This window comes from Zalophus californianus, chromosome 3 (genome assembly GCF_009762305.2).
Source record: "Zalophus californianus isolate mZalCal1 chromosome 3, mZalCal1.pri.v2, whole genome shotgun sequence".
In the NCBI taxonomy this organism is placed as follows: domain Eukaryota; kingdom Metazoa; phylum Chordata; class Mammalia; order Carnivora; family Otariidae; genus Zalophus; species Zalophus californianus.
Window position 1 is genome coordinate 109,613,033 of NC_045597.1, and position 27,567 is coordinate 109,640,599.

Below are 27,567 nucleotides of genomic sequence, written 5' to 3' on the forward strand. Positions count from 1 at the left end.
GGTGCCCCTGTATTGATTTTCTGTTATAATAGTTTGATATTAGCTCTCTTATACACCACAGCTTCCCTTCCCTCAATTTTCTTCCATTATAGTTCTATAACTAATTTTGTTTCAATTACTAGCTGCCATTGTTGTGTTTTTCTAGGTATTTGCTGTTGTGCCAAGAATTATTATACAACTATCATTCCTTTGGATTCAACTTTCTTTCGTGGAGTCAATGATTGCCTTAGTTTAATTCATTTATATTTCATCATATCTATAGGTAATTTTCCCAAAGTTTCCAGCAATCTGTCAAACACCTACCAATCTTTTCCTCAAACACTGAAACATAAAATAATATATTTCTCCTTTTTCTTTTTTTAAAAGTCTTCTTCCTATCGATATCCACCTTCTTCCTTCCACTTGGACTGAAGACTCTGCTTCCCTGACACACATCCGTGAATATGTGACTTCTCCTTGCCACTTTTCTATGTCTGTACATCCTATTTCCCATGGCTCTTTTCCCTTGGTCAGAGCTGTCATTTTGCGTAATTATTTTCCTCAGTAGTTTCACAAAAAGAATGTAGTGGAAACAAATGCTTTGAGTCTTCTTATATCTGGAGATAATCTGATTCAATTCTGCCCTTTGATAGATAAACAGGCTACATGATTCTGGGTTGATAATATTTTCCTCCTTAAACTTTTTTTTTTTTTTAGATCTTATTTATTTATTTGACAAAAAGAGAGAGAACACAAGCAGGGGGAGCAGCAGGCAGAGGGAGAAGCAGGCTTCCCGCTGAGCAAGGAGCCCAGCACAGGACTCGATCCCAGGACCCTGGGATCATGACCTGAGGTGAAGGCAGACGCTTAACTGACTGAGCCACCCAGGGGTCCATCTCCTTAAACTCTGAAAGCATTCTTCTAGCCTCCAGTCAGTTTTAGAAAAGTCCAACACCATTCTGATTCCCATTCATTTGTATGTGATCCTTGATCTTTCTCTCTTCCTACTTCTTTATAATTGCGTGACTTACTTCTTAATTTATTACACTGGACACTTGGGAGGCTCTTTCTTTCTCTTTTTTAGAAAAGATCTTATTTATTTATTTGACAAAGAGACAGAGAGAGAGAGCACAAGTAGGCAGAGCAGCAGGCAGAGGGAGAGGGAGAAGCAGACTCTCCCCTGAGCAAGGAGCCCGATGTGGGGTTCAATCCCAGGACCCTGGGATCATGACCCCAGCTGAAGAAAGATGTTTAACAGACTACTGACCCACCCAGGTGCCCCATTTGGTAGGCTCTTTCAGTCAGAAGGCTCATATAAAATCCTGGAACATTCTCTTGTACTTTATTTTAAAAGTTCTTACGACGCGTTTCATTTTTTTTTTTTCCTTTTTGGACTTTTCTATAAGGCAGATGCTGAACATCCTAAATTATTTTCTTATTTCTTCTTTTTAATAATTCATCTCTCTGTTTTTTCTATTTCCTGACACATTTATTCTTATCCTCCAAAATTTGTGTTAATTAATTATATTTATTTATGTATTTAATTTTCCAATGCCTCTATTATTATTCCTGTTTTTATGAATCTTATATATTTTCTTATCTCTTGATATTATTACCAGTAGTATTTTTAAACATTTCTTTCTTTCTTTTCTTGGTATTACTTCTGCTTATTTTGAGCACCTTTTTATGTTTGCTTGTTTTGATATTCCTTTTCCATCTTGAGACTTTCCTCAATGACTTTAAAGTAGAGGTTATTTTATTCAGCACTTAGAACAGTGCATTTTACATATAAGTGCTCAATAAAGAAGTATATAATCTAGTAATTATAAATTATTATATACCATATGATTATATAGTATTATATAACATACTATATATGATACAATTATTATCTGTAAGTATAGTATATAAATATTGTGTTATATAGTGTTATATATCATATAATAATTAATTTCTTGTGACCCATGCCTGCATATTCATATTTTAAAAATGCTGTCTGTATATTTAGAGTTGAGGTGCTGGGCTTGTTAACTGACAACCTTCTCTGTAGAACACATAGAACATACACAAAGAGGCTTTTCATTTTATTTATTTATCTTTAAGATTTTATTTATTTATTTGAGAGAGAGAGCAAGTGAGCAAGGGAGCACAAGCAGGGGGTAGGGGCAGAGGGAGAGGGAGAAGCAGATTCCCTACTGGGCAGGGAATCTCGATGCGGGGCTCCGTCCTGGGGCCCTGGGATCATGACCTGAGCTGAAGGGAGATGCTTAACTGATTGAGCCACCCTGGTGCCCCACAAAGAGATTTTTCATTGAGGATATCCAAATTTCAATATCTGATGGACTTTGAAGCCGTTTGCTCTTTCAGAGAAAACTCTTCAAGTCTTCTAGATGAAGGGATACATTTTTGCCTCTGGTATTTCTGGGAGAATGGTTGAGAATAGGAGATGAAGGTCCCATTGCTTAGCAGGTAAACCCTAATCCCCTGGTTCATAGTCCCACAGTCCTCTCTGCCCTCTGTGATGCCAGGTGGGCCTGAATCAAGATTCTTGAAGATGCCTGGTTCAATGTCTCTCTTACACAGATCTGCGAACAGTCCTCTGGCTATATTCAGTGAATGAGTGAGCCTGGGCATCCAGCTGTTCTGGATGATGGCTGTTACAGGCAGTCTTGACTTTGTCTTTCATGGATGCTTCCAAGTGATGGTTATGAATATTTTGTCATTAACACCAATCTTCCATGTCTGGAAACACTGAGGTTGTAACTTCTTTCATTTTACAAAGTAATTACATTTTCATATACATTTTATCTTCCAAGAACTTTTTGAGATATATCACCCAATTGTGCTCACTCTCTCATTCTTTACAAATACATTTTTTTTTCTTTTACTCTGATTTTAGTAAATAGGGGAGATTAATGTGTGTGGTCAATCCATCGCTTTCAACTAGAAATCCATCCGGGAATCTTTATGGTATGGTAGGGTATGGTATGGTATGGTATGGTATGGTGTGGTATGGTATGGTATCTAGAACAGATGGTAATTTTCCAGTTCTAGGATTCACCAAATACAAATCTGTAGCACTTGTTTTGAGTGGATATTGTAGTAAAGTAGATACACCTTTAGTCTATTCATCTTCCTCATATCCCAAACATTGCTATCATTATTTCTTCTCAGCTAATGTTCAAGATGATTATAAAGATTCCTTATCTGAAATATGATGAAAATAGAAAATAGGAACTTAGGTGTAAGATAAGTGAGGGGGAAGTGTGATACACATTACTGCATATTTTAATCTGCAAACAGTGCAATATGATGGTCAGGCAACAAGCATTTGTTGAATATCCATATCAAGGGCCAGTAGCTTCAGCATTTAAAAACTTTGGAGTCAGGGGGCGCCTGGGTGGCTCAGATGGTTAAGTGTCTGCCTTCGGCTCAGGTCATGATCCCAGGGTCCTGGGATCGAGCCCCACATCGGGCTCCTGGCTCAGCGGGGAGCCTGTTTCTCCCTCTGCCTCTCTCCCTGCTCATGCTTTCTCTCTCTCTCTCTATCTCTGTGTCTCAAATGAATAAATAAAAATCTTTAAAAAAATAAATAAATAAAAAAACAAACAAACAAAAAAAACTTTGGAGTTAGAACGCATGAATTTTTGAATGAGATGAATCTGGGTTAACGAGCAGCCTCTCACCCTTACTTTATAATTTAAAGTCTTTTCTCACTGTCCTTGGATTTATCATCTATGCAATGAAGGCAATAACTGTAACTACTTCGTCGCATGGCTAGTGCACGGTCCTTGTTAAACACCACTAGTGATGGGGACGCCTGGGTGCCTCAGCGGATTAAGTGTCTGTCTTCGGCTCAGGTCAGGTCCTGGGATCGTGCCCCACTTGGGCTTCCAGCTCATCCGGGAGCCGCTTTGCCCTCTCTCGCTTCCCCTGCTTGTGCTCTCTCATGCTCTCTCTCTCAAATAAATAAATAAAACCTTTAAACAAAATAAAATAAACACCACTAGCTATAGAACTAAATTGTTTGATTCCTGCCTTTGCTACTTAATGGTTGATCTCAGTCAAGTTCAACTTCTTTCAAAACTGGATTTAGGTGACTAGATTTTTGGTCTTTGAGCCAATGGGAGAATGGAATTTAGATTTAGATGTTGAGACTCTGGATTTCAAGGAGATGCTATAACAGGGTGAGACTCTTTGGAATCCTGGGAGGACATGATATGTTTTGCTTGTGGGAGGGACATGATTCATTACGAGCAAGAGGTAGGATTGCAGTAAGCAAAATTCTAAAACGACACCAAGACTGTCACTTCCTGTATAACCAGTATAACGCCATCTCCTTGAGTGTTTAAAGGTTTTTCTAACAAAATGCTTTCAAAGTATCCTAGAAGGAAATGGCTGGAATTTCTTAAAGTAGAGAAACAAATCATTTTTTTGAAAGATTTATTTATTTTAGAGAGGGAGAGAGAGAGCACGAGTGAGAGGGGCAGAGGGAGAAGGAATCTACAGCAGACTCCACGCTGAGCTCTGAGCCCAACTCAGGGCTCAGTCTCACAATCCTGAGATTACGACCTGAGCTGAAGCCAAGAGTCAGATGCTTAACCGACTGTGCCACCCAGACACCCCAAGAAACAAATCATTTTAAAAGTTTCTAGAATCATTGAAGATTTTATGAGTACTTTTGCTTAATATTAATTATCCACTTACTAGAATATATTTACCAGAAGGAGTACTGGAAGAGGAATAATACAATTGGTATAGGGGAGATTATAATGATGAGGACTTACCATGTGTTCAAAACTGTATATGTATCAATTTTTTAAAATTTCTAATGTAATCCTATAAGGAATAAGTACTATGCTATGCCATATTTTACAGTTAAGGGAAAAGAGGCACCAAGAGATAAGGTAATTTACCTGGAGGGTAAGTGAACATGGAACTGTTCAGAATAATAGTAATCTACATAATTATGTAATGCTATTTAAAAGCAGAACTACATCTATCTACCTATATCTACACCCATCTGTATCTATGTAACTTCTCAGTTTCTCCCTCTAGAAGCAGAACCCTAATCCTCAAGCATCGTATATACTACACAGATCAGGAAACTATTAGCCAACAGTATCAGTTTGTTCAACGGTACTCTAATGAGGGGATCATTTTGAGAATTTGACCTGATTTCAGTAAGGAAAGATGACAAATCTCTTATGAGAAATTATAAGAGCTTACCTGGAAAAGAATATTTATTTAAGGGTGGCTGACTTTTGAAAAGAATGATAACTATGTTTCCAACAAAATAACTTTAGAACAAGGCATTATAGGCTATTGAAGCTTTTGGTGAACGGCATGAAATAGTAGGTCACATGTATAAAGAGGTGCATTATAAAGTTTGAAATGACCGATTCCATAATATATATTCCACACTATGTTAAATTCGGTGAATTTAAAGATGAGTAAAACATGATCCTTACCCTCAAGATTCCCTAGACAGGACATCTGCTTTTCTTCATTTTCAATAAATTAGTAGTATGTAATTCTTACTGTTATACCCTCAAGGCGTGATAAATCATGGGAAAATGATTTGCTCTGGGAACACTGACAGTTATAGCATAGTAATCAGATCGAGGAGTCTTGGATGATTATACCTATTCTTTGTCTATTTTCACGAGAAACTTCCCCTGATAATTCCGAATTGAGTTTCACGTAAACATTTTTTTTCAAAGTGTACCAACTTACCTCTTCTTTGATCAGTTCCTTTTAAAGTATATACATCTAAGCAAGTGGTGCTAACTTGAAGGTCAATCAGGAAAACAGGATGAGGGATTTGTCTTTTATGAAAATGTGCTGCCTTTGAGAATTTTTTTGATACCAAAAAATGGCAGATTTTCTCTTATAAACCGTATGTTCTTGCATTTCTGATATCTGGAATGAGTAGCTTGCCAGAAACATTCTCACTCAAAAGCCAGACTACCCCATGAAGGTGTCCAAAGAAGTCTGTTCCGATTACTGAAGATGTTGAACTAGTCTTGACTTCAAACAGTAGATATTTCCACACTTTAGTGGTATATGACAGCTCTATTCATTCCACAATGTCACATTCTTTGGTTTTGGCCATTGGGTATTTATGCATTTCTGGCTAGGGAAGCAGAGAAGCCTAATTTGATTCTGGAGCCAAAAGTTTTTAGGCCCTGTTCCTTTGGAACTTGGACTGGAGGATTTTGGCACTGCATAAAGACTAGGAGAGGGCAAGTAGTCACACATAACTAGCTCAGTCAACAGAGCATATTCAGGGAGCAAGATCATGCCTACACATTGGATAACCATTCTCCAAGGCAGACTGACAACACCCTGAATTCAATCACCCTTAAATAAACACACAAGGAAAGCGCGGCTTTCACGTACCTTCAGGCGCTGCTCTCCAGCGCTGCCTGATTGGTTTGAGTGCCACAGGCCAGGATGCAGATGCAGCCATTACTGTTGTTCTTACTTATGTCTGTCTGCTGTCTGCTAACAAGCATTCATATGCTTTGGATCATTAAAGTCACAACCTCCTATGCCAATCTATTCCTCTCTATGGGTTTGCTGTAGACTGGAAAGAGAGATGCTATTTTTGTTTCTTTTTCTTTCCATTAAGACCTCCAGTCAGGGTTATTTTTGAGGTCTGAGTATCATAGCTTGCACCCTTGCCCCCACTGAGCATATAAATTGTGTTCCCATTAGGCTTGTTCTTTTTGCCTGATTTATTTCATTTAGTGTTGTACGTGTCTTTTCAATGCAAGGCAAGTAATTTGTGCTGAGGCTGTGACAGGAAAAAGTGCTCTAACTTAAACTATTTCCTGGTGCCATTGCTATCTGTGAGAGGTCTGCTGTACTTACACCCATGCTAAATTTCTTCTGACAGACTCCAGGTGGTCGGGATTTTCACACTCCAGCCCATTTCAGTGTTAGAACTTGTCGTTTGGGGCTCTGTGGATTCTTTCTTCTCTTTCATCTTACAGTCGGTGGCAGGTTGGGCACATTTGCACACCTACCTGCCGAAGGCTGTGTGTGTCCACCGGTAAAATCAAAGGTGGAGAAACACGAGTTTCACTCTCAGAGAAGGCACAGAGGACAGATATTGTAGAGAGAGAAAGAAAAAAATTGTCACTTGTAGTATTATGCAGGCTGCCCATCTAAACCCATCATTGCTTGGCACCTACACACTAAGGGCAAGGATCCAGCCAACTTGTGAGTGGGCACCATGCCATTTGAGCAGATGGGCACGGAAGTCGGCAGCCAGTCGACCATGTATGTGCATCAACGGTGGGTGTTGAGGGCACGATTCCCAGAGGAGAATGTCCTAACAGCTGTCTGGCCTGAGCCAACATACTTACGACCAAGGAAAAGTGCCATCCTTCAATCCTGCTGAGTTGGATTAACCTTCAGAACTAAATCTGCTTTTTCGGCAGCAGAAGGTGAGTTTGGGGTCTGAAAACCTCAAAGAATACATAAAGAAAGGAAACTGGAAAGATACAATTATTAGATATTGACTAAAGCCGCCGAGCATATTCATGTGCATATTTTAGACATTTGACCAAAAATCTGTTAAATCTTGAAAGATTGGCATAGTCATTAAGAGCCTTGCCTCCCACAATGCTTGTAGAAGTGACCTTTCCATGCAGGCAGAGCATTTTCAGTGAGTTAGCTCATGTCCAGCTTTGCATTAAGAAATAATTTTGTCTGAGGAATGGTGTCAGCAGACTATAGAAATCAAACTGTGGGTAAATATCTTTGTCAAACTTCGCATATCGTGGATCAAACCTGACATATGGTGGATTATTTTCTAAATGACAGAATGTCTTCTTCAGTGATTGAACAGATACCTGAAAAAGTAAGAAGTAAACTCAATATTTCAACTTAAGCACTTCAGGGCAATGAAAGAGACTGTTTGAGACTGAAAATAAAACCTGATTCTAATTTGTTCAGAGCTTTTAGACAGTTAAACATCATAAAATTAGATATAGGTTGTTTTGGCCCAACATAGTCAAATGGTGATTTGACAATGATTTGTTTAATTTGGGTAAAATAGATGGACTGTTTTGACCATTTTGGGCCTCGAGAACTGTTTGTTTACTAGTTTGCTTTGTTTTAAGGTGTTTATGAGATAGTTTTCTTGGTATCGTTTCCTGCTGTCTTGAATCTTTTTATTTAAAAGATAACACATGACTTGCAGTTGTGGAGAAAATGTCAGGTTGGCCCAAGTGTTCTATTCATTTTTTTTTTTTTTTTCCATCAACAGAGTAGTATCTCTGTTATGGAGGGTAAAGGAAGTAGTAAGCAAGCTATATAATCTGCTGGCAATAATAAATTTAGCTATGGGTCTAACAAAGTATATAATGCTTTAGATTTAATACCAGTAATAGTATTACGAGTAGAATAAAATGTTTATATGTCTATTTTAGCACACCGTTTCTCATTATATCCATTTGGAAATTCATGTCTAAATAAGAAGGAACCTACAGAGAAAAAAGTAAGCTAAAAACTAATACAATATATAAATATGCTTTGCGTGAAAAAAATGTAGAAAATTATGTTTTTCAGGTATGGCTATGTTTCTTGGTTCTGGTAGTTTTTATCTTAAGAGCATGTTCAAAAAGGCTAAAATAGTAGTGTGTCTGTGGACTATATGAATGACACTTCTCAATCTGAGAAAATTCTTGGAGAGAAACATTCTACTGAAAGCATGAAAAAAGAAATGAGAGAACTAAAGGAAACAGTCTTTAGCAATAAATGAGGCCATGTGCACGGTATATAACTAATTTTTATTTAAGCAAGAAGGTGTCAGGCAGTTTGATTTTCTTCTTGGAGGAACACATGTGTTTGGGACTAAATAAAGCAAGGGAGGAATATTAAGAAGTTAAATCATTCCAGCTATTGATTCCCTTTGGCTATCTGGGAGATAAGAAAATGTGGTTGGAGCTGAATTTAACTCAACTAGACTTAGCCCAGGATTGAAAGGCCGGTGAGCACCACAGATGACCCAGATGCTGACCAAGGACTATTCAACAAACTAAAAAAAAAAAAAAAAAAAAAAAAATTGCTGAAAAACTTTAATATGTCCTCCGGAAGGATTTTGAATCCTTCCCTTTCCTTTTCTGCAGGGGATAAAAGAGATAAGGGAGAGCGTCAGATTCCTGACTGACAATATATAGCCAAAAAGAGCTTATGGAAAAGCCAAACAAACAAAAAAGGGGGCATTTGCTTATGGAGGCCCACTATGGTAACCGAATGATATCATAGGCAGAGGGAGAAGGCCATCTTAAATGTGCATCAATATACCTGTGGTACATTAATAAGGAAGAAAAAAGAAGAATTTGGTTCCTCTATGGTTAATGTCATTACCTTCTATGAAGACTATGAAAAATACATATAGTTAGTGGATGAATAATTATGATTTTACATGTGTGAATTGACATGTGTCCACAGGTGGGTAAAAGTAGAAGATTAAATGCATGATAAAATAATATCCTCATATATTAACTTTCTTTTTTTCCCAACAAAAGCAGTTACCTACCACATACACATGATTTAAAAAACACAGCCATCATTTAGGTTGATGCTTATTACAACTAAACAACCAAATTGTTGTGCATACAAGAAATATTGGCCATGTTTCCACATTCCAAAAAAAATAAAAATAAAAGTTTCAGTAACTTTTCTTAATTTCTGATTGTAATAGCTTTAAGAAAAAGAATTTGGCAAAACAAATGAAGATTTGAACATAAAAACTGGGATACACCGGGGGAAAAAAAAAGCTTTTGAGAATCTGTGAAGATAAAAACTAAACTTAACCACAGATTTATTTCTGCTTTTTATCCAAGTATCTAGGGAGGTTGCTAATGGGAGGTATGCCTCGGAAAATGTACATGTCTGCGAAAATGCTGGAGCTAACTAATGCTTTTATTCAAGTGATTTTTATTTCAACTCTAAGCCACAAGATATAAACTTTCATCAAAAATGGTAATCTATTTAAAATCAGAGCTATGTGGAATGTTTCATGTTTATGTATAACTTTCATAGTAGACCTTCCTATACCAGGAAAATAATATGCCCAAATTCTGTTATTTTTACTTTGTACCAAGCACTAGTCCCACCCATCAGTTTCATGTTCTTTAAATAGATTAAAATGAAGAAGAAATGGAAGAAAAAAATGAAAACACTTCAAAAAAATGACTTTTTAATTTTTTCTTTTTGGAGGAAAATATATCTGGAAAACTTAATTATGATGTATAATAAGAACAAAAAGGAATTTAAAGGAAAATATGCATTGCACATTCTCAGTACTTCATGCTTCCAACTTTGCTTTGCACAATTATAAAGCTAACGTACCTGAGAAGGAGCAGAGAAGGAGTGGGGAGAGTGGTAGATGGAAACAAAGAAGGAGAAACACATAGATCTGATCTAAAAGTAATTCAGTGAAATATTCATCTGATATTGGTTTCCAAAAGAATCCAAGCAGAAGTCATTTGTATTTCAAGTTTTTTTTCCAATGATAGCTACAAATCATTCCCATTTACTGAACATAATAAATCAATAGGAAGATGACATCATCGCAAAAAGATGAGGACTGACTTGTTCTTCTCTTCAAAGGAAGGATTTTCAACAACTCACGTCTTTATTGTTAAAGCTCAGTTGCTTAAGATGCAGAACACTGTGGTAAGAAAACAGTTAAGACATAACCATATCCCCCTCAAAAGAAACTGTGAAGTAACCTTTCTCAAATGAGAACTGTAAAATAATATTGAAACCAACATTTCATAATTTAAGAGTGTACAAACTAGCAAAAAATCAGACTGTGGACACTTAAATAAATATGTGGTAGATATACATACATGTCCACTTATGTTTAGAGGAAGGATCTGTATACTATTTCAGAACACTTGGAAGCAAAAAAGAAAGCAAACATAAGTCGTAAAAACCGTATTTTAAGACTTCCTCAGAAGAAATGCTTCTGTAACTCACAGAGAAAATAATGTATTAAAATAATGTTGTAACAAACTACTGCTAATATTATTATTGCTATTCAAGTTTTCCAAATTCAGTGATTAAGAATTGCTGCAGAAGTGAAAAGGACCTGAGATTGAACAATGGAGCCCACCATTGCTAGCATTCTGAAACTCACCCAGAAGTAATTTGCAGAGCAAAACATAGGTTTTTAATATCAGATACATTGAGAAAAAATTAGGATTGTCCAAAAATGAAGTACTCTTCTTGCAATACTAGTTTTAGAGATATTTGATAACATCAACAAACACAACAAACATGTATATTTTGAACATCTACTATTAGAAACTACTAGCATATAACTGTACTAAACATGCAATGTTTACTGGCTAAATGAATGGTTTATAAGGACATCTGATGTCTTAAGCAGAAACGTTTCTCAAGAAAGTGTCCTGTAATAATTTGCAAAATTTTCAGATATTACTAATAAACTATTGATTGAGAAACATGTACAAATACTATAAGATTTTCTGTTATTTTATACTATGTATGGCTTAGGAGAGCCTCTGTTCCCTTCAAACTTACCTCAGGAAGTTTTGATTGACCTCAAGTGTTCTTTATAATTATTATTTCAATTAAGTAAACCACATAAGACAGCTCTCTTGAAATATCTTAACTTTTCTTGATATCCATGTAACACAACTAAGCAAATTTGGATTCAGAATTTCCTATATCATAAGTCTCAGTCAGAGTAATCTGATTTGGGATGATAACACATTTCTGTGCCTAATGCTTAATTGAGAAGAGTATTAAAGCAAAGACAGGTGATGAAAGTTCTCTTTTTTCCTGCATCTCCATAACTTGGTTGAACATGATAGATTGGCTAGCTTATTGCTTTAGGAATGATCAGCAATATTACTTTCCCTAAAGGAAAATTAAGATAATTCATAACAGATTTGAAACCTGATTTCTAGCTCCCTGTGTAAACATGTACAAATTTATACGTTTGACTCAAATATCTTCCTTAGAAATATCCCCTTATGCATGCAGATAATCTCAACTTTGGAGTTCCCCAAGAATGTAATGATTGCCTTTATGCATATACATTATATTGCTGGTGAAGCAATAAAGTGTAATAGTTGAAGCCTTAGATCCTGGTTAAATATCACCCATGGCTTTTACTAGCTCTGGATCTTTAAAGTTACTTAAACTGTCTGTATCTGTGTTTCTACATTTATGAAAAAAGAGTGAGAATTAAGTATGTTAATATGTGCAAAATACTTAGAACAGTGCCTGGCAAATAATAAGCATTGAATACATGTTAACAGACAATAACACTGTGTAGTTTCCCAATCTGAATTCTTATTTATACCATGGACCCAATAGTTCCCTGTAAGGATGAAATAAATATGTGCTCAGTAACTGGTCATTTCTGTTCTGATTTCTTCTCATTAAAATTTGTTTCCCAGAGGGTCCTGGGTTGCGCAGTCTGTTAGGTGTCCAACTCTTGATTATGGCTTGGATAGTGATCTCAGGGTAGTGAGATGGAGCTATCCCTCCCCCCAGGCTCCGTGCTCAGCGTGGAGTCTGCTTGAGACTTTCTCTCCCTCTTCCTCAGCCCTTCCTCCCCTTCCCCCACCACCACGGCACTCGCGAATGTGCTCTCCTTCTCTCTCTCTCTAAGATAAATAATAAATAAATAAATCTTTAAAAAATTTTGTTTCCCACATTTCAGTCATTCACTTACTATGTTTGTGGGTTTTTTCCCCCATATTGCACACTACATAGTACTTATTTAATTTTATTATTTATATTCTATTTTAATGGAAAATGTATTCATACGACTAACAAATGTCTTTGTGTGGAAAGTTTCCTGCTAAAACTTAAGATTGTGTAAATGATAATTAAAACATTCATCAGCTAAAATCATCTCTTGTGCTTCTGGCAATATATACACAATGCATTTTAAAACATTGCCTCAAAAGAAAACTTTCTATAGTGACTAGAAGAGACTATTTATGAGACTGGCGGGCCAATATACCCATCAAAATCTAGTAGTAGTAGGACAAAGGTAGGCATGGTTTGGCCATAGAAGGAATGGTAAGACTGACACAAGTGAATGCCCAGGTGCTTATTCATCAATGCTGTGGAGACATCACTTGATACTACTTTCTCTAATATTTACAGCTTGAAGTATTTTATAGGCTAGGAGAGTGATTTTTAGCCCAAGACTGGAAATCCAACAAATTTCAAGGAAATAGAACAAGAAAAAAAGAATCCCAGAATTTTTCCACCATTGTAAATTGAATGTAAGGCATATATATTAAATTTTCAGTGAAGATAATAAATCCTGGTTTAATGACTAATAGTTAAGGGAAGTAAGTTCCAAATGCAGAGCAGTACAAAATAAATGCCTGGTTCCTTAAAAGGTTTAAATACCCAGTATATATATGAATATATATATATATATGAATATATATGTTCATTTCAACATGAATTAAGATCAACTATGGTTGTTTTATTTAAGGTAATGCTAGCAGCTATAAAATTCTCTAAAATACACAATGGCTCCAAGAAATAGAAGTTTATTTCTCACTACAAACTGTTAGAAGGTAATTTTCTACAGGAACTCTCTGTCCTTGCTACAACTTTTCTCTAAGTATAAAATTATTCCAAAATCAAAAGTTTACTAAATAAAACAAAATGTGTTTTCCTCGCCTATGTTTGGCTTTTCTTCACATGGTGATTCAGAGTCGTCTTCCATCTTGCCTCTTCAGCCTCCTGCATGGCCTCATTCAGTGTGCACTCCCAGCCAGCATGGGAGGGAACACGGAGGGGAAACACTCACTGGTTAATAGCTTTGAATGGGGAAGGCTTCTCATCCCGTTGGTCTGAACAGTTATGTGACCACTCCTAACTGCAAGGCAGGCTGAGAAATGCAGTCTAGATATATGCCCTGGAGAAAGGACAGAATTTTGGTGAGCAGGCATCAGGGGCTGCCACAGTCCGCCCCCACCACCTTCACCGTATGTCAATTTGCACCTGTCTTCAACACTCAGAAATACATCTATCCACCTCCCCAAAGATGACCAAAAGTCCCACGCAGTTACTACATCAAACTCCAATAGAAGAATAGCAGTGACAAATAACTTTCTTCATCACACCAATTTCTCTCCAGGGGGTTAGAGGTTTAGAACTTGAAAAAAATGAATTCTCTGTTCTGTTTTTCCCATCACATCCAATCGACAATGGTGGAACGAGAACTTGATAACTGGAAACACCCTCTCATTTGTAAAGGAAATAAATGGTGACCAGCCAACAGTCACTTGACCCAAATGACTATTAAAGCTTGCTGGGCAGGCCCTGTGAGACCCCTGCCTTCGCCACAGAGTCCATTCCTGGCTCTCCTGGTTCTCCTTTTTGGGATAATTCCCCATGCCCATTGTTCTCCAAGGTTTCTGGCTCTGCTTTCTGGAGGCTCCTCCTCCCCCATCATCCCCCACTGGCCACATTGAAAGCGAACTTGGAAGGCAATGGCTCCCTTGGAGGTTGTACTGCTTTCACAGCGCAGTTTTGCGGAGAAAATATGGGGTTCAAGGGTTGTATAGAGTCACAGGTTTTTGAGGCCAGGCTTTTGGTTTCTTTGCTAATACAAGTCTCTCAAAATCTCAAAAGGCTTTGATTTAATCCCTTCAGTCAGTTACATGTGCCAGTACCACAGTCAAAGCCATCCAAAGTTCTTTTCTAGACAGTTCTCAGACCTGCTTTATTCTTTAATACCTCACACTCATCCTGCAGTCTCTCTTTCTCGCTCTCATTCTTTCTTTTCCTACTTCCCTGTCTCTTCCACTTTATACCCTGCCACCTTCATGTAAAATACTGGAGAATTCCTGCCTAGTAAAATAGGATTATTAATTAGAGCTTCTATTTAAATTATCAAACAATACAATATTTCATTATAAATTCCTTCTTCTTCTCTTTTTGTTTTATTATAGAATCAGTCTATGGTACTTTTTGGCAGAAACAACAATAGGCATTTTAAAAATTTTGTTCCAAAAACACTAATCCATTGGTTATTGTGTATTTAAATACATTTGTAGAAGAAAGCATGAAAATTAATAGAACATTGACTCTGAAAAAGCTGAGCTCACATCATATCATAAACACAAGGTGTTTCAACATTAAATATTTTGTTTCAGTGCAAGTCACCCTGAAATATAAAGATATAAAACAGTGATTTTTTTTTTTTTTTTTTTAATGCTTACAGAGTCTGGTCAAAAATTCAGGTAAGACATAGCAAGAATAGCTTTTGTCTACTACACAGTGTTTGAGGCTTCTACTAGGACTTGAAGCATGGGGATGACTCAATGGCCAGCAGAGGGAACCATCAGAAAATATCTATACTCATATGACTGGCAGTTGATACAAGCTCTCTGCTAGAACCTCAGTTAGTCTCTTAGCCAGAAAACCTATGAGGTCTCTCCCTGTAATCTCTCTGTGTGAGATGATTTGGGCTTCATCCCAACATGGTGAATATTTTCCAAATGTGAGGGTTCTAAGAGAACAAGGAGGAAGTACATGACATTTTTATGCTCCACTATTTTAAGTCACGTAGTGTCACTTCTGCCGTGCTTTTTGATTGAAACAGGCATAAAGCTCTTCGCGGGTTCAAAATGAAAGAACATAGACCCCCCACTTGATAGGAGGAGTGTCAAGGTTACACGGTAAGAGGAGTATGTTGAATAGGAGATATTGTTGCAGCCAGCAATCTTTTAGTACACATTTTATTCAAATTAGTCAATGTCTAAAACATTTACTTTTCATTTTATATCTACTTTGTTTGACTTCTTGAATGAATCTGAATATGGTTACTTACCTGTGTGCTTTACTAAAATATGCTCTTTTAAATCATTTATAGCTTTTTTTGGAGAAAAATAATATATCTAATGCCAATATTTTTTCAGATACCCCGACACAGAAGGAATCATTCACAGCATGTCTTGAAAGATGTCATTCCTCCATTGGAACAATTGGTAAGTTTATTTCCCTGCAATACTGTATTATTTATCTACTGCTACAGAACAAATTAACCCCAAACTCAACAACTTAAAACAGCACACATTGTTATCTTATGTTTTTGTGGGTCAGGAATCCAGGCATGGTTTAGCAGAGTCCTCTAGTTCAGAGTCTCTCAGATTTCAATCAAACTTTAAGCCAGAATTGGGGTCACATCTGAAGGTTTGACTGGGGAAGGATCTGCTTTCCTGTTCATGCACTTGGTTGTTGGCAGGGTTCAGTTCCTCCAGGAATGTGATCCAGAGGCTGCTCTCAGTTTCCTGCCATGTAGGCTTCACCAAAATGGCAGCTTGCTTCTTCAAATCATGCAAACTGAGAAGGCAAAGGATTCTGCTAGCAAGACAGAAGGCAAATCTTTTATAACCTAATCATGGTAGTGATATCCCATCAACTTTTCCACATTCTCATGATCAGAATCAAGTCACTAAGTCTAGTCCATACTCAAGGAGAAGGGACTACACAAGGCTGTGAATAACAAGAAGCAGAGATTATTTGGGGCCTACTGAAAATTTTGACAATTCTTTTTAAGAAAATAGTTAATCCCAGGGTGTCTGTGTGACTCAGTCAGTTGAGCATCCAACTCTTGGTTTCAGCTCAGGTTGTGATCTCAGGGTCATGGGATCAAGCCCTGTGTTGGGCTTTATATTCAGTATGGAATCTGCTTGAGTTTCTCTCTCCTTCTCCCTCTCCTGCTCATGCTCTTTCTCTCTCTCTCTCTCTCTCTCTCAAATAAATGAATAAATCTTAAAGAAAAAAGGAAAAAGAAAAAAATTAATCCCCTACCAGTGGATTCTAAGCCCACTAAAGCTGGGATTTTTTTGTTTCCATTGTATCCCAATGACTAGAAAGGTGCCTGAAACATTGTAAATAACATGAATGAAGTATTAGAAATATCTTAAAAACATATGAGCCCTTGGGGCCCCTGGGTGGCTCTGTCGGTTAAGTGGCTGCCTACCTACAGGTCAGGTCATGATCCCAGGACCCTGGGATCGAGCCCTGCATTGGGATCCCTGCTCAGGGGAGAGTCTGTTTCTCCCTCTCCCCCTCCTGTGCTCCCCTTGCTGTGCTTTCTTGTGCTCTCTCTCTGTGTCAAATAAGTGAATAAATAAAATCTTTTTTAAAAAGCCAAAAATACAAAAAACATATAAGCCCAAATTTCCTGATATGTTCTGACACTTCTTTCTATTAATGACTCCTTTTTGATAAACATAATACCCCTTTTCTCCACGCTTGTCCTTCTTATTGGATTTCACATTGGCCAACATGCTTCCAGTTCCATTGGCTTATAGGATACAGCACCTAGATGACCTTATTCCTATCTTTTCCCTGCTATTCCATCCCCGTTATCTTTCTTTAAAATTTTTATTTTATTGTTATGTTAATCACTGTACATTACATCATGAGTTTTTGATGTAGTGTTTCATGATTCATTGTTTGCGTATAACACCCAGTGCTCCGTTCAGTATGTGCCCTCTTTAATACCCATCACCAGGCTAACCCATCCTCCCACCCCCTCCCCTCTAGAACCCTCAGTGTGTTTCGCAGAGTCCATCGTCTCTCATGGTTCTTCTCCCCCTCCGGTTTCCTTCCCTTCAGTTTTCTCTTCCTACTCTCTTCTTTTTTTTTTAACATATAATGTATTATTTGTTTCAGAGGTACAGGTCTGTGATTCAACAGTCTTACACAATTCACAGCGCTCACCATAGCACATACCCTCCCCAGTGTCTGTCACCCAACCACCCCATCCCTCCCACCCCCTACCACTCCAGCAACCCTCAGTTTGTTTCCTGAGATTGAGAATTCCCCCATTATCTGTGGGCTTTCTCATCCTCAACACCAAATATATTTATTTTTCTAGTTCAGTTCTTTTATTTTCATTCATTTTGCATGTTCTAGATCTCCCATCTCCATTCTGGCCATTGTTCCATTACTTTCCTTGTTTTAGACTAAAAATTCCTTATAAGGATTGTCCACTTTTATTGTGGTCAGTTTCTCCCCTCCTTTATCTCTTGAACCAACTCCATTTAGACTTTTATCTCAACCACTTATCGCCTATCGAGGTCATCAATTGCTTCTATATTGCTAAATCTATTGGTAAAGTCTCAGTTTTCTCATTAGACCTTGTAATTTAACCCAATTGATAACTCTCTTTGGAACACTTTCCTCATGTGACTATCATGAGTAAACCACTTTCTTATGGATCTCCAATGAATTAAATAGCCACCCATTTTCCATTACATTTACTGGTTCATCTTCATCTTGTAGCTCAACTTAACTTTTCTTCTTTCTCTTTATATTTATTCCCTACAGTGTATCATTCAGTGCTCCGGTTTTAGGTATTATGTTACACTAACCACTTCTCCAGCATGGCCCACTGCTCTAAACTCCAGTACTGTTTGTTGTGGCATATTCACTTATATGTCTAACATACATCTCAAACTTAACATATCCCAAGCTGATTCTGATTTTCTCCCAAACTCGCTTCTTTCAACCTTCTCCATTTCACTAGATGCTAACTCCTAACTCCATTCTTCAGGGTTCTTCAGCCAAAACTCTTAAGGTCATCTTTTCTCATAACATAAACTTAAACATGTGTTAAGATGTTTGCTCCATCTTCAGAATACACCAGAATCAGTTCTCTTCTCACTACCTTTATGCCATGTCATCTCTCACCTGATTTACTGCAATAGCCCTCAACTGATGTGCTGCTTTCACCCTCTCTTTCTGCTTTTTATTTTCAAAACAAGGGCCAGAGTGACCTTGTTAAAATGTAAGCTAGGTCATATCACTCCTTGATTCAAATTCTTCTCTGGCCTCCGGGATCTCCCAGGGTAAAGGCTGACAGACATGCAGGGTTCATCTTATCAGACCCTGCCGGTATCAGCTCTCTCTCTGGCCTCACCTTTTCCCTTCTTCTTCTGGCTCATTCTGCTCCAGCCAAGCTGACCTCCTTCCTTCTCTCACAGGGCCATTATACCTGCTCTTTCCTATGCCAAAATGATTCATTTTGTGCCCAGAAAATTGTAAGGCTCATTCATTCATTTGTTTTGAACCTCTGTTCAAATACCACCTTTTAAGATAGGTCTTTCCTAACCTCCCTAAAAACAAATAAACAAATACGAAAACACACCATTGCCATTCACGCTCCTTTTCTCTTATCCTAATTTAACTTTCCCCGTGGAATTTACCACCATGTGGCATGCTATACAATTTCTTTTTATTTGTTTTTTTTGTTAGAATATTCTGTGAGATCAGGGGTACTGTCTCCTATATTCATAACTCCATTCCCATGATTATAACACTTGCCAGAACATGGTAAGAACTCAGTAAATGTGTGTTAAATTAATGTACAAATGGAATAGTTAATGGTTTTTATTTTTACTTGCAAGTTTGTAATACACAGATCTATACTTGTGTACTTTCTCTTCATTATCTCATCCTATATCTTGAAGTGCTAGCCAGTCATTTGTTCTACTGTGTCTCCTTATCATCTTAGAAATGAATTCTCCCAGACTGAAGCCATCATCACTTTGTTCCCAAAATGGTTTCCTTTTCCATCAAGCCTCTCTTTACAAGTAGCAACCATGCCTCCAGGCTTAGAATGCATTTTCTTGGATCCTCTATTTTATCCATAGCCCATTAAGCAAGTCATTATTTTCCAAAGCAGTTTCTCTGCAATGGGTGTGGGGCCCACATTTTTCTTTATGGTTATACACACATTCTTGCCCCGGCCTTCAGATGCTTCTGATGGCAGCCCTCACCTCTCCCCTGGACTCCACTGTGCTCCTCCCACGGATCCTGTGTAGCAATTCCATACCAGTCTTCTGGAAACGGTACCGTCATTACTTCATTTTCCTTGTCAAAGCACTCAATAGCTTCTTATTCTCTATGACATCAAGTCTATAGACTTCTCTCATGGTTCCTGATTTACCTATTTATTATCTACTCCCAAATACACACCCTCAAGCTAGGGATGGTAACATGATTAAGCCATGGCTCTTACCCTAAGAGTGCTTGGATTTTCTGTGACAATTAGTTTCTTCATCTTGGCACTCTTTTGTATTGTTCACCCTCAGTTCATGGGTAATATACTTGTTGCATGGTTACACTGTAAATACTTTGAAGTTAGAGGGTCATGACTTGCATTTTCTTTATTATACCATACTTCCCCTTACACTGCTTTTGATACTAGGGCTTGCTCAGAAAGGACATGTGTGTCAACTGATTTAATAATAAGATATGAAAGGTGTATTAAAATTATATTGTTGATTCAGATGTTAACAAATATATGCCTGCTATTTGTAGAGGTTCTTTACGAGAAAGATGCTCTAAAACCTGCTGGGGGGAGAAGAGGGAAGGGCAGGGGGAGAGAGAGAATTCCAAGCACATTCCACGCCCGGCTCAGAGCCCAGCTTGGGGCTTGATCTCACGACCCTGAGATCATGACTTGAGCCGAAATGGAGTCGGTTGCTTAACCAACTGAGCCACCTAGGCACCCCCCTAATTAAATTTTCATTATCCATTACCATTCACACTAAGGCTTGAATTATTTTCTAAAACCTTTAAAGTTTTCTTTGTGTCTGACTAATCTAACCTTATATTATTTTTTACCTAGACACACATATTTTTTTCCCACAAATCTGGTATGTTCCTTACTTTCATCTCTACTGCTCCCTTCCTTCACGCTATTGCTTCTGGAGTCAGCCAGAGGTTCTCACAATAGTTTCCCTTAGCAGTACCAGTCAGGATGAACTATTATAGATACAATAGTATACATTAAAACATTTTAGAAAATAATAAAATTCTTTAAGTTGGTGTTATTACTCATTATTTTTACCATATGGATTTTTGAGCTTATTTATGTCCAACACTTTTTGCTATATAAATCCCATTTCCTTTATTTCAGAACTCCCCTGAACATTTTCTAGAAATCATGAGAAGCCTTGGCTTTAAGCATAACTGGCAAAAGTATCTCATTAGATCTACCCCCTTGGAGAAAAATGATTCACTTTACAAAAGTGGAATCTGCCATGGTGGGTGCGCCAATAGATGCTATCACCCTCCGGTAGCCAGGCTTCACTTCTCAATGCTCCCTTTAATGAAGTAGATTATGATCAACATGGTTAAACAGAAGCATAGTGCATTTGTTTTGAATACTGGCAAAAATACATTTCTAGCTGGAGTCTAAAATCTCATGGCAGAAACCACCCAGTTCATTGACAGGTGACGTCATTCATGCCACATGGTATACAACTCCATATGCTATCAATGCAAGAGATCTAAATTATTTTCTGAGAATCCGTATGGTTGCTTAACAAGTGCTGTAATGCAGCAAAGATTTTAAACAAGAAACGTCAAATATACTAATACGTGTTTGTTTCCCAATCTTGTATATTTCATGTTGTAACTGTTCACGATACTTAATTATTTTCAGGGCACTTTCCCTTTTTCCCTTAAAGAAATGCTTGACAAAAATAACCATGTTTATAACATGCTAAATTTTTATCATCTTTATTTTATCAAAAGAGTATGAGACAGTCTATGGATAACCCTGCAGGAGTCAAAAGCCTGTGGCAGGTTTTAGAGAATCATCTGCTGCCTCCCATGTTAGGAGGATTTGTAGGATGGAGCTCAGGAAGTTGCCATGGCTTGGGGGCAAAGCAGGCTTTTGCAGATAAACCTTAAGTCTCAGATTCTACCTTTTGGAGCCAGATATCATTTTGTGGATTAATTAATACATGTGAGGGCTTTGAGGATGAAAGACATTGTAAGCATACAGTGTTTTCTTATTTTAAAACAAAGGACAGCCACTCTGGGGGAATAATTATATTGATCAGGCTGTGCTTTCCTTAAATTGCAAAAAAAAAAAAAAAAAAAATTCCAAAAGCTCTTCAGGCTTTCAAAATTTGACTTTAGTAAGATAAAATTAGGCTTTCTGAAATAACATCCTCCCAGACCTTCAAGTTGGTAGTGTGTTAATACTAAGTTATGTAATTTAATAATTCTAATAGAAACCATCTCCGGGTTGTTGCTGTTTCCCGTGCCCTTCCTTTCCTCCAACAAAAGTGTCTTTATTAATTCCTGTATTTGTTGAGGCCATCCCTGTGCTAGGTGCTATGCTGAGTTTGGGGTGTGCAAGGATATGCTAAATAGTCATGTCCTTTCCTTGAGGAGCTTTCATTCCTTCAATCTAGGAATGAAGTATTAAACAAGTAAAGGAAGGCATCATTCTTTAAATGCAAATGACAAAACATGCTATGGCAGCAGAAAAATAAGTTCCCATGAAAGAGGGGCTAACCTACCCTGGATTAAGGAGTCCTAAAAGCACTCTTTGAATGGGGCATTAAAATTGAGATTGCAGGATACACAGAGTTTGTCCAGCAAAGAACTCGAAGAAGAAGAGGTTATGAATAGGAGGAACAGCAAGTGCAAAGGTCTGGAGGTCAGAACAAAGTCCATTTTAAAAAACTACAAGACTGCCAGGGGCACCTGGGTGGCCTAGTCGGTTGAACAGTCCACCTTCAGCTCAGGTCCTGATCCCAGGGGCCTGGGATGGGGTCCCTCATCGGGCTCCCTGCTCAGCGGGAAGCCTCCGTCTCCCTCTCACTCTCCCACTCTCTCACTCAAATAAATAAATAAAACCTTTAAAAAACTAAAAATCTATAAGACTGCCATACTGGCTTGAATGTAGTGAACAAGGGAAATGGGTTGGGGGTGCAAGGAGTGGGAGGCAGTGCTCAGATGATGAAGGGTCTTGAGGTTATGGTAAGGAGATTACAAGCCATTAAAAGACAGAAACAGGTTACAATAACATCTCCTATCCACATTTGAATTTCATTTAACTCTAGAGTAGAGAAAAAGAACACACACACACACACCACCACCAACAAAAGCTATTAACATTGAGCAATGCTTTCTTCCTTACTGCCTAGAACAAAATTAGGTTATAACGAAACAATTGAATTACGCTAATAAATTGCCTAGACAGGAACTGGGAAGGCCATTCCTTTCTGAATTCCAATGACAGGCAAAGAAAGAGCAACATATTTAAATCAAGGACACAAAGAAATATAATTTAGGGAAGAAGAAAAAATCGAGGATGAGGAAGGAGAGATGGGATACAAGAAAAGCCTCCAGAAGATTGAAGAAAACTCTTGAGACACAGAGATGTCCCCTCATCAGCCAGTTTCCCAAACAGAACCTGGACCTGTTTGGTGGAGGCCAGATGAAACACACTGGTTACAAGATGAAAGGCTCAGGGAAAAAACCACGGGAGTTCTTAACCATCCAATAGCAACTTTTTCAAGATGACATTTTGATGAGTTAGGGGTAAATAAATCAGAGACATGTGGGTAAAATTTCCCTTGAAATACACAGGGGTTTAAAATGATGGGGAAAAGCACTTGGCAACATATAATATGTGCTTTGCCAAACCCAGCATTTGAAAAATGGTTCAAGACATTCAACAGAACCCCAAAGCCCAACATGTTCTCTCATCCTCCGAGAAAGTGAGAGGGGCAGGATGTCCATGAAAGCATTGCACAACATATATACTAATGGGTGTAAATAAGTTGCAATGGGCAAATCATGCCTAACTCCGAGACCTGAAATCAAGACCAGCCTCTCTGAGAATGCTTAGTTGCTCTTTCCAGACACCGCTCGTGTACGACAGAGAATCATTCTTCTTTGCTTTTTTTCTGCTCTCCTTTTCATGTAATCACTGTATCCAACTTGAATTTTGGTTTACCACTCTTAAAACGTATATAGAGAGTAAATTATGTATTTATGTTAGGCCAAAGCACCATATTTCATTCTTGAGGTATATGTAAAGTAGTTCTAAAATTAAGCATCTAATTTTTTTTTAAATTAGTGCTTTATATGATGTACAGATAAGCTGGATTTTTAAGGTGATTTTTTTTCCCCTCCGCTTTCATTTTCATTCTTAATGGACTGTGTCCTCTGCAAGTCCATAAACACGGTCAGCCGATCTGATAGTGCAATAAAGCTACAGCCAGGATAGGAATCACTGGAGACTGAGAAGAAAAATGTAGGCAGCAAGTCCCACAGAAAGGAGTGGTGCAAACTGAAGACAATGTCACAAGAAGGAAAGCCAATGGAGATATGTAGGATGAATATATATAGCATGGTGATTATAGTTAATAATATTGCAGTGTATCCTGGAAATTTGCTAAGAGAGTAGACCTCAGGTGCTCTCACCACAAGAAATATTTGAAAAGGTAACTATGTGAGGAGATGGATAAGTTAATTAACTTGACTGGACTAATAGTCATTTCACTATGTATGTCAAAACATCATGTTGTACACATGATGTGTGTGTACACAACAATTGTACAAATTGTTGTAACAATTTTTAAAAAAATAAAAAATTAATTAAAAAATAAAACCAATGGAAAGAAGAAATATCTATTTCTGTGGATAGTGGAGAGATGAAGAAGAGATTAAAGGAAAAAAGAGAAGCAGCATCTGGGAGTAAAATGATATAACCAGATGTGTGCTTTTTAGTAGAAATTATCCAAACAAACAATACTGTCCACAAAGTACTGTGATCTATAAAAAGTTCAGAAAAAAAATATAGCAGGTACCTTAATATTAAATAGGAAAATAATTAAATGCTACATCTGTTTGGAAATGATAGCGGCCCAGGGTTGTGGTTATAAAGGGATGATGCAGAGTTCTCATAGAGGAAGGTCAGTCAGTCATATGGAAAGTTTCACGGGGCAGCACTACTTTAGAAAGCTCCCTCCAGTTCAGGGATGGGGCCTGCCTCAGCTTTGTGGATCTAGAAAGATTTCGTTTCTCAATGATCAGGATCCCCTGGAACTATCTCATAGTACCCGAATTTGTAAGGGGCTGATATATAAACAATAACTCTGATTTATAAATTTATAATGGGAGATATACTGATTACCTAAGTCACCCCTGTTATACATCAGAGGACCTCAGAAGCTGAATTAGGAGTCAGAGGGTTGCCAATGAACAGAAGCAGAACAAAGAGTAAAATAACAATAACTTAAATACATCAACAGAGCAAATATTGTAAAACATAAGGGCTGTGTGATTCTGGTGTTAAAAGTCAATCCCTTCCCAAAAAAAAAAAAAAAAAAAAAGGTCAGTCCCTTCTCATCAAAATCTGGGGAAAGTCTTCAATTCAGTTCATTTCTATTCATAAAGATGCATTTTAACAGAATTCTTGTGGTGGACTGGTGTGGATAAAAGCCTGTTCTTTTCGATTCGACTTCTTTTATCTGAGAACAACATGAAGTCTTCACATAATAAATGGTGGTGTCTGTACTTACGGTTACAGGCTGGTCTTTCTCCCACAATTGTTGCCATTAATCACAGGTTGTCTTCTGCACTCCCGTCTTGTCTGTAGCCTCCAACTGAGGTTGATAAACAGGTGCTATCTGGGCATCCCACTGCCATTCATTCTTCTCATCTATACCTCAGCGCAGTTGTGTCTGCTGTGTACTTCTTCAGTGCTAGCAGACTGGCTGGCATCCAATCTGGACAAATTGCTGATCTTCCCTGCCACTTAACATTAAATAGGGCTTCCAAGGGACATTGGACAAATAGCTCAAGAAGCCAGATTCAGCATCTAAAGATTGGTTGACATTTCTTAAGTATACAAAGTTCAGGGAGTGCCTGTACTTTAAAGAACTTCAAGTTGGCCTGGAACCTGGCATTTAGTATCCTAAATTTAGACATAAAGCTATACATAATTTTTTAAATTACTAGAGATAAGACCATCTGAGCCTTAGATGACCAGCATACTCTACTGTTATTTAAAGATTATCATCCCTTCAAACCATGGGATTAACATTAGAGTAGGAATAAATAATTAGAATAATTAATATGGAACCATATATAAACCCACAAACAAAATACATAGCAATCTTCTGCTTGTTTTAATACTTCTTTCAGCTCCTATGAGCCTTCCAGAATAACTGATTTCTAGTGCCTGAAACATGGTGAGTTATTTCAAAGCATCATGACAAGAAATAATAAAGTAATTAAATCTACCTCATGGAACCATTGCTTGCCAGCAGGGGACTTACCATAAAGCAGTGCTTTTCATTGTGGGAAGACTGGTTAGAATTTTCTCTTCCAGGACAGAAGCTGGTCTGAGTTGCTAAGATGACTAGAGGGGAGTATGGTATCCAGTCCTCAAAAGAGAGGAATATGAGCTCACAAGCGTATAAGCTCCAATAAGATTAAAAAGGTCCTATTAATCTTTGAAATCCCCTTGTGAGCAGTATTTAAGGGGAAGGGGATGTTACTAATTGAAAATTTGTTGAAGGAGTGAGTGAGTGTACCTGGAGTATAGAAGAGGCAATTGAGAGAAATGAACACATGATCCCAGAAATGGGAACACGTGCATGATGATTGCACATGTGTATAACTACATGTCAGTACATGTAAACACATAAACACATGTGTGGTAGTAGTAAGTGTAGTAAGAGTATGTAATAGGAGGATTATTAGCTGCCTCCAATGACCTGAAAGGGAGCTTGGACTTTGGAAGATGACATAGGAGAAGAAAACGAACTTGCTATTCACCTCCCCCTCTTTCCCTTTTCTGGGGCCTCTCTGTGTCCGTGGCTGGAAACTCTATTTGACTGACCCAAGACCATGGGAACTAGCTCAGCCTGTTTGATGACAATGATGTGATACTGATAGAACCTTAACCTGAGAAATCCAGCCCCTGGCCTCAATCTCAATATCCTGAAAAAGTCCAGGAGTATCTGGAGAAACATTTCTTATAGATTCAAGGAGAGAAAATTTTGAAGTGTGTATCTCAAGCCTGCTTGTGTTGGTTTCTCCCTGAAAGAGTATTAGGTTTTTCCTTTTGAATTTCTCTTCCCTTTAAAAAAAAAAATGTCCATCAATAATACATTCTGGGCACTACACATCCATCCAGTGGTCTTTTAGTGAATTTTTTGGGGGGAAGAAGGCAATATTCTTAGTTGAGAATGCATGCATCGATTTTTATGATGGGTTGAGAAGTTTTGTAGTTTTTTGGTAGATAAATTCAGACTTTTGGTAACTATTTTATTGTCATCGGGAGAAAGCTTTAATAAAACAATAAAATTTGTCTATGGTTACGCAACAAAATTTCTCAATATACATTACTAAAGAAAGGGACCATCTCTGTGATGCTAATTGCTACTGAAAACGTTTTTCTTCCAAACATTTGTAGAAACCAGTGATGTCCAGTGTTAAACCCTGAACTTATTATATGGGTTTCAGAGGGGTAGACAAACAAAATTTTCTGGCACTGAGGACAAAAAGGGCAATATACATAAAATAAAAGTGGGAAAAACAAATAGATGCAGCCAAGTACAAAAAATACACCATTGACCATCATGAGTCTAAAAATTATCCAAGAGACCTCTGTAGACTCTTTTAGACTGTAGAGAACATGCTGAAGTAGAAGGAATTTTCTAGAAATGTAGATATGTGAAAAAACTTTGCTATGAATCATTATTAGTATCTTCATACTTCATCATT

The 27,567-nt window shown here is 37.7% G+C and overlaps 1 protein-coding gene across 1 annotated transcript in view; it reads left to right on the forward strand.

The window, feature by feature from the left end:
- The window catches only part of ARHGAP15 (Rho GTPase activating protein 15), a 610,094-nt gene that overhangs the window by 60,305 nt on the left and 522,222 nt on the right, over positions 1-27,567 (forward strand). The window contains exon 3 of the mRNA XM_035726444.1: positions 15,927-15,995. Within this exon, the coding sequence (XP_035582337.1) occupies positions 15,927-15,995 (69 nt within the window). The remainder of the gene's footprint in view (positions 1-15,926; positions 15,996-27,567) is intronic.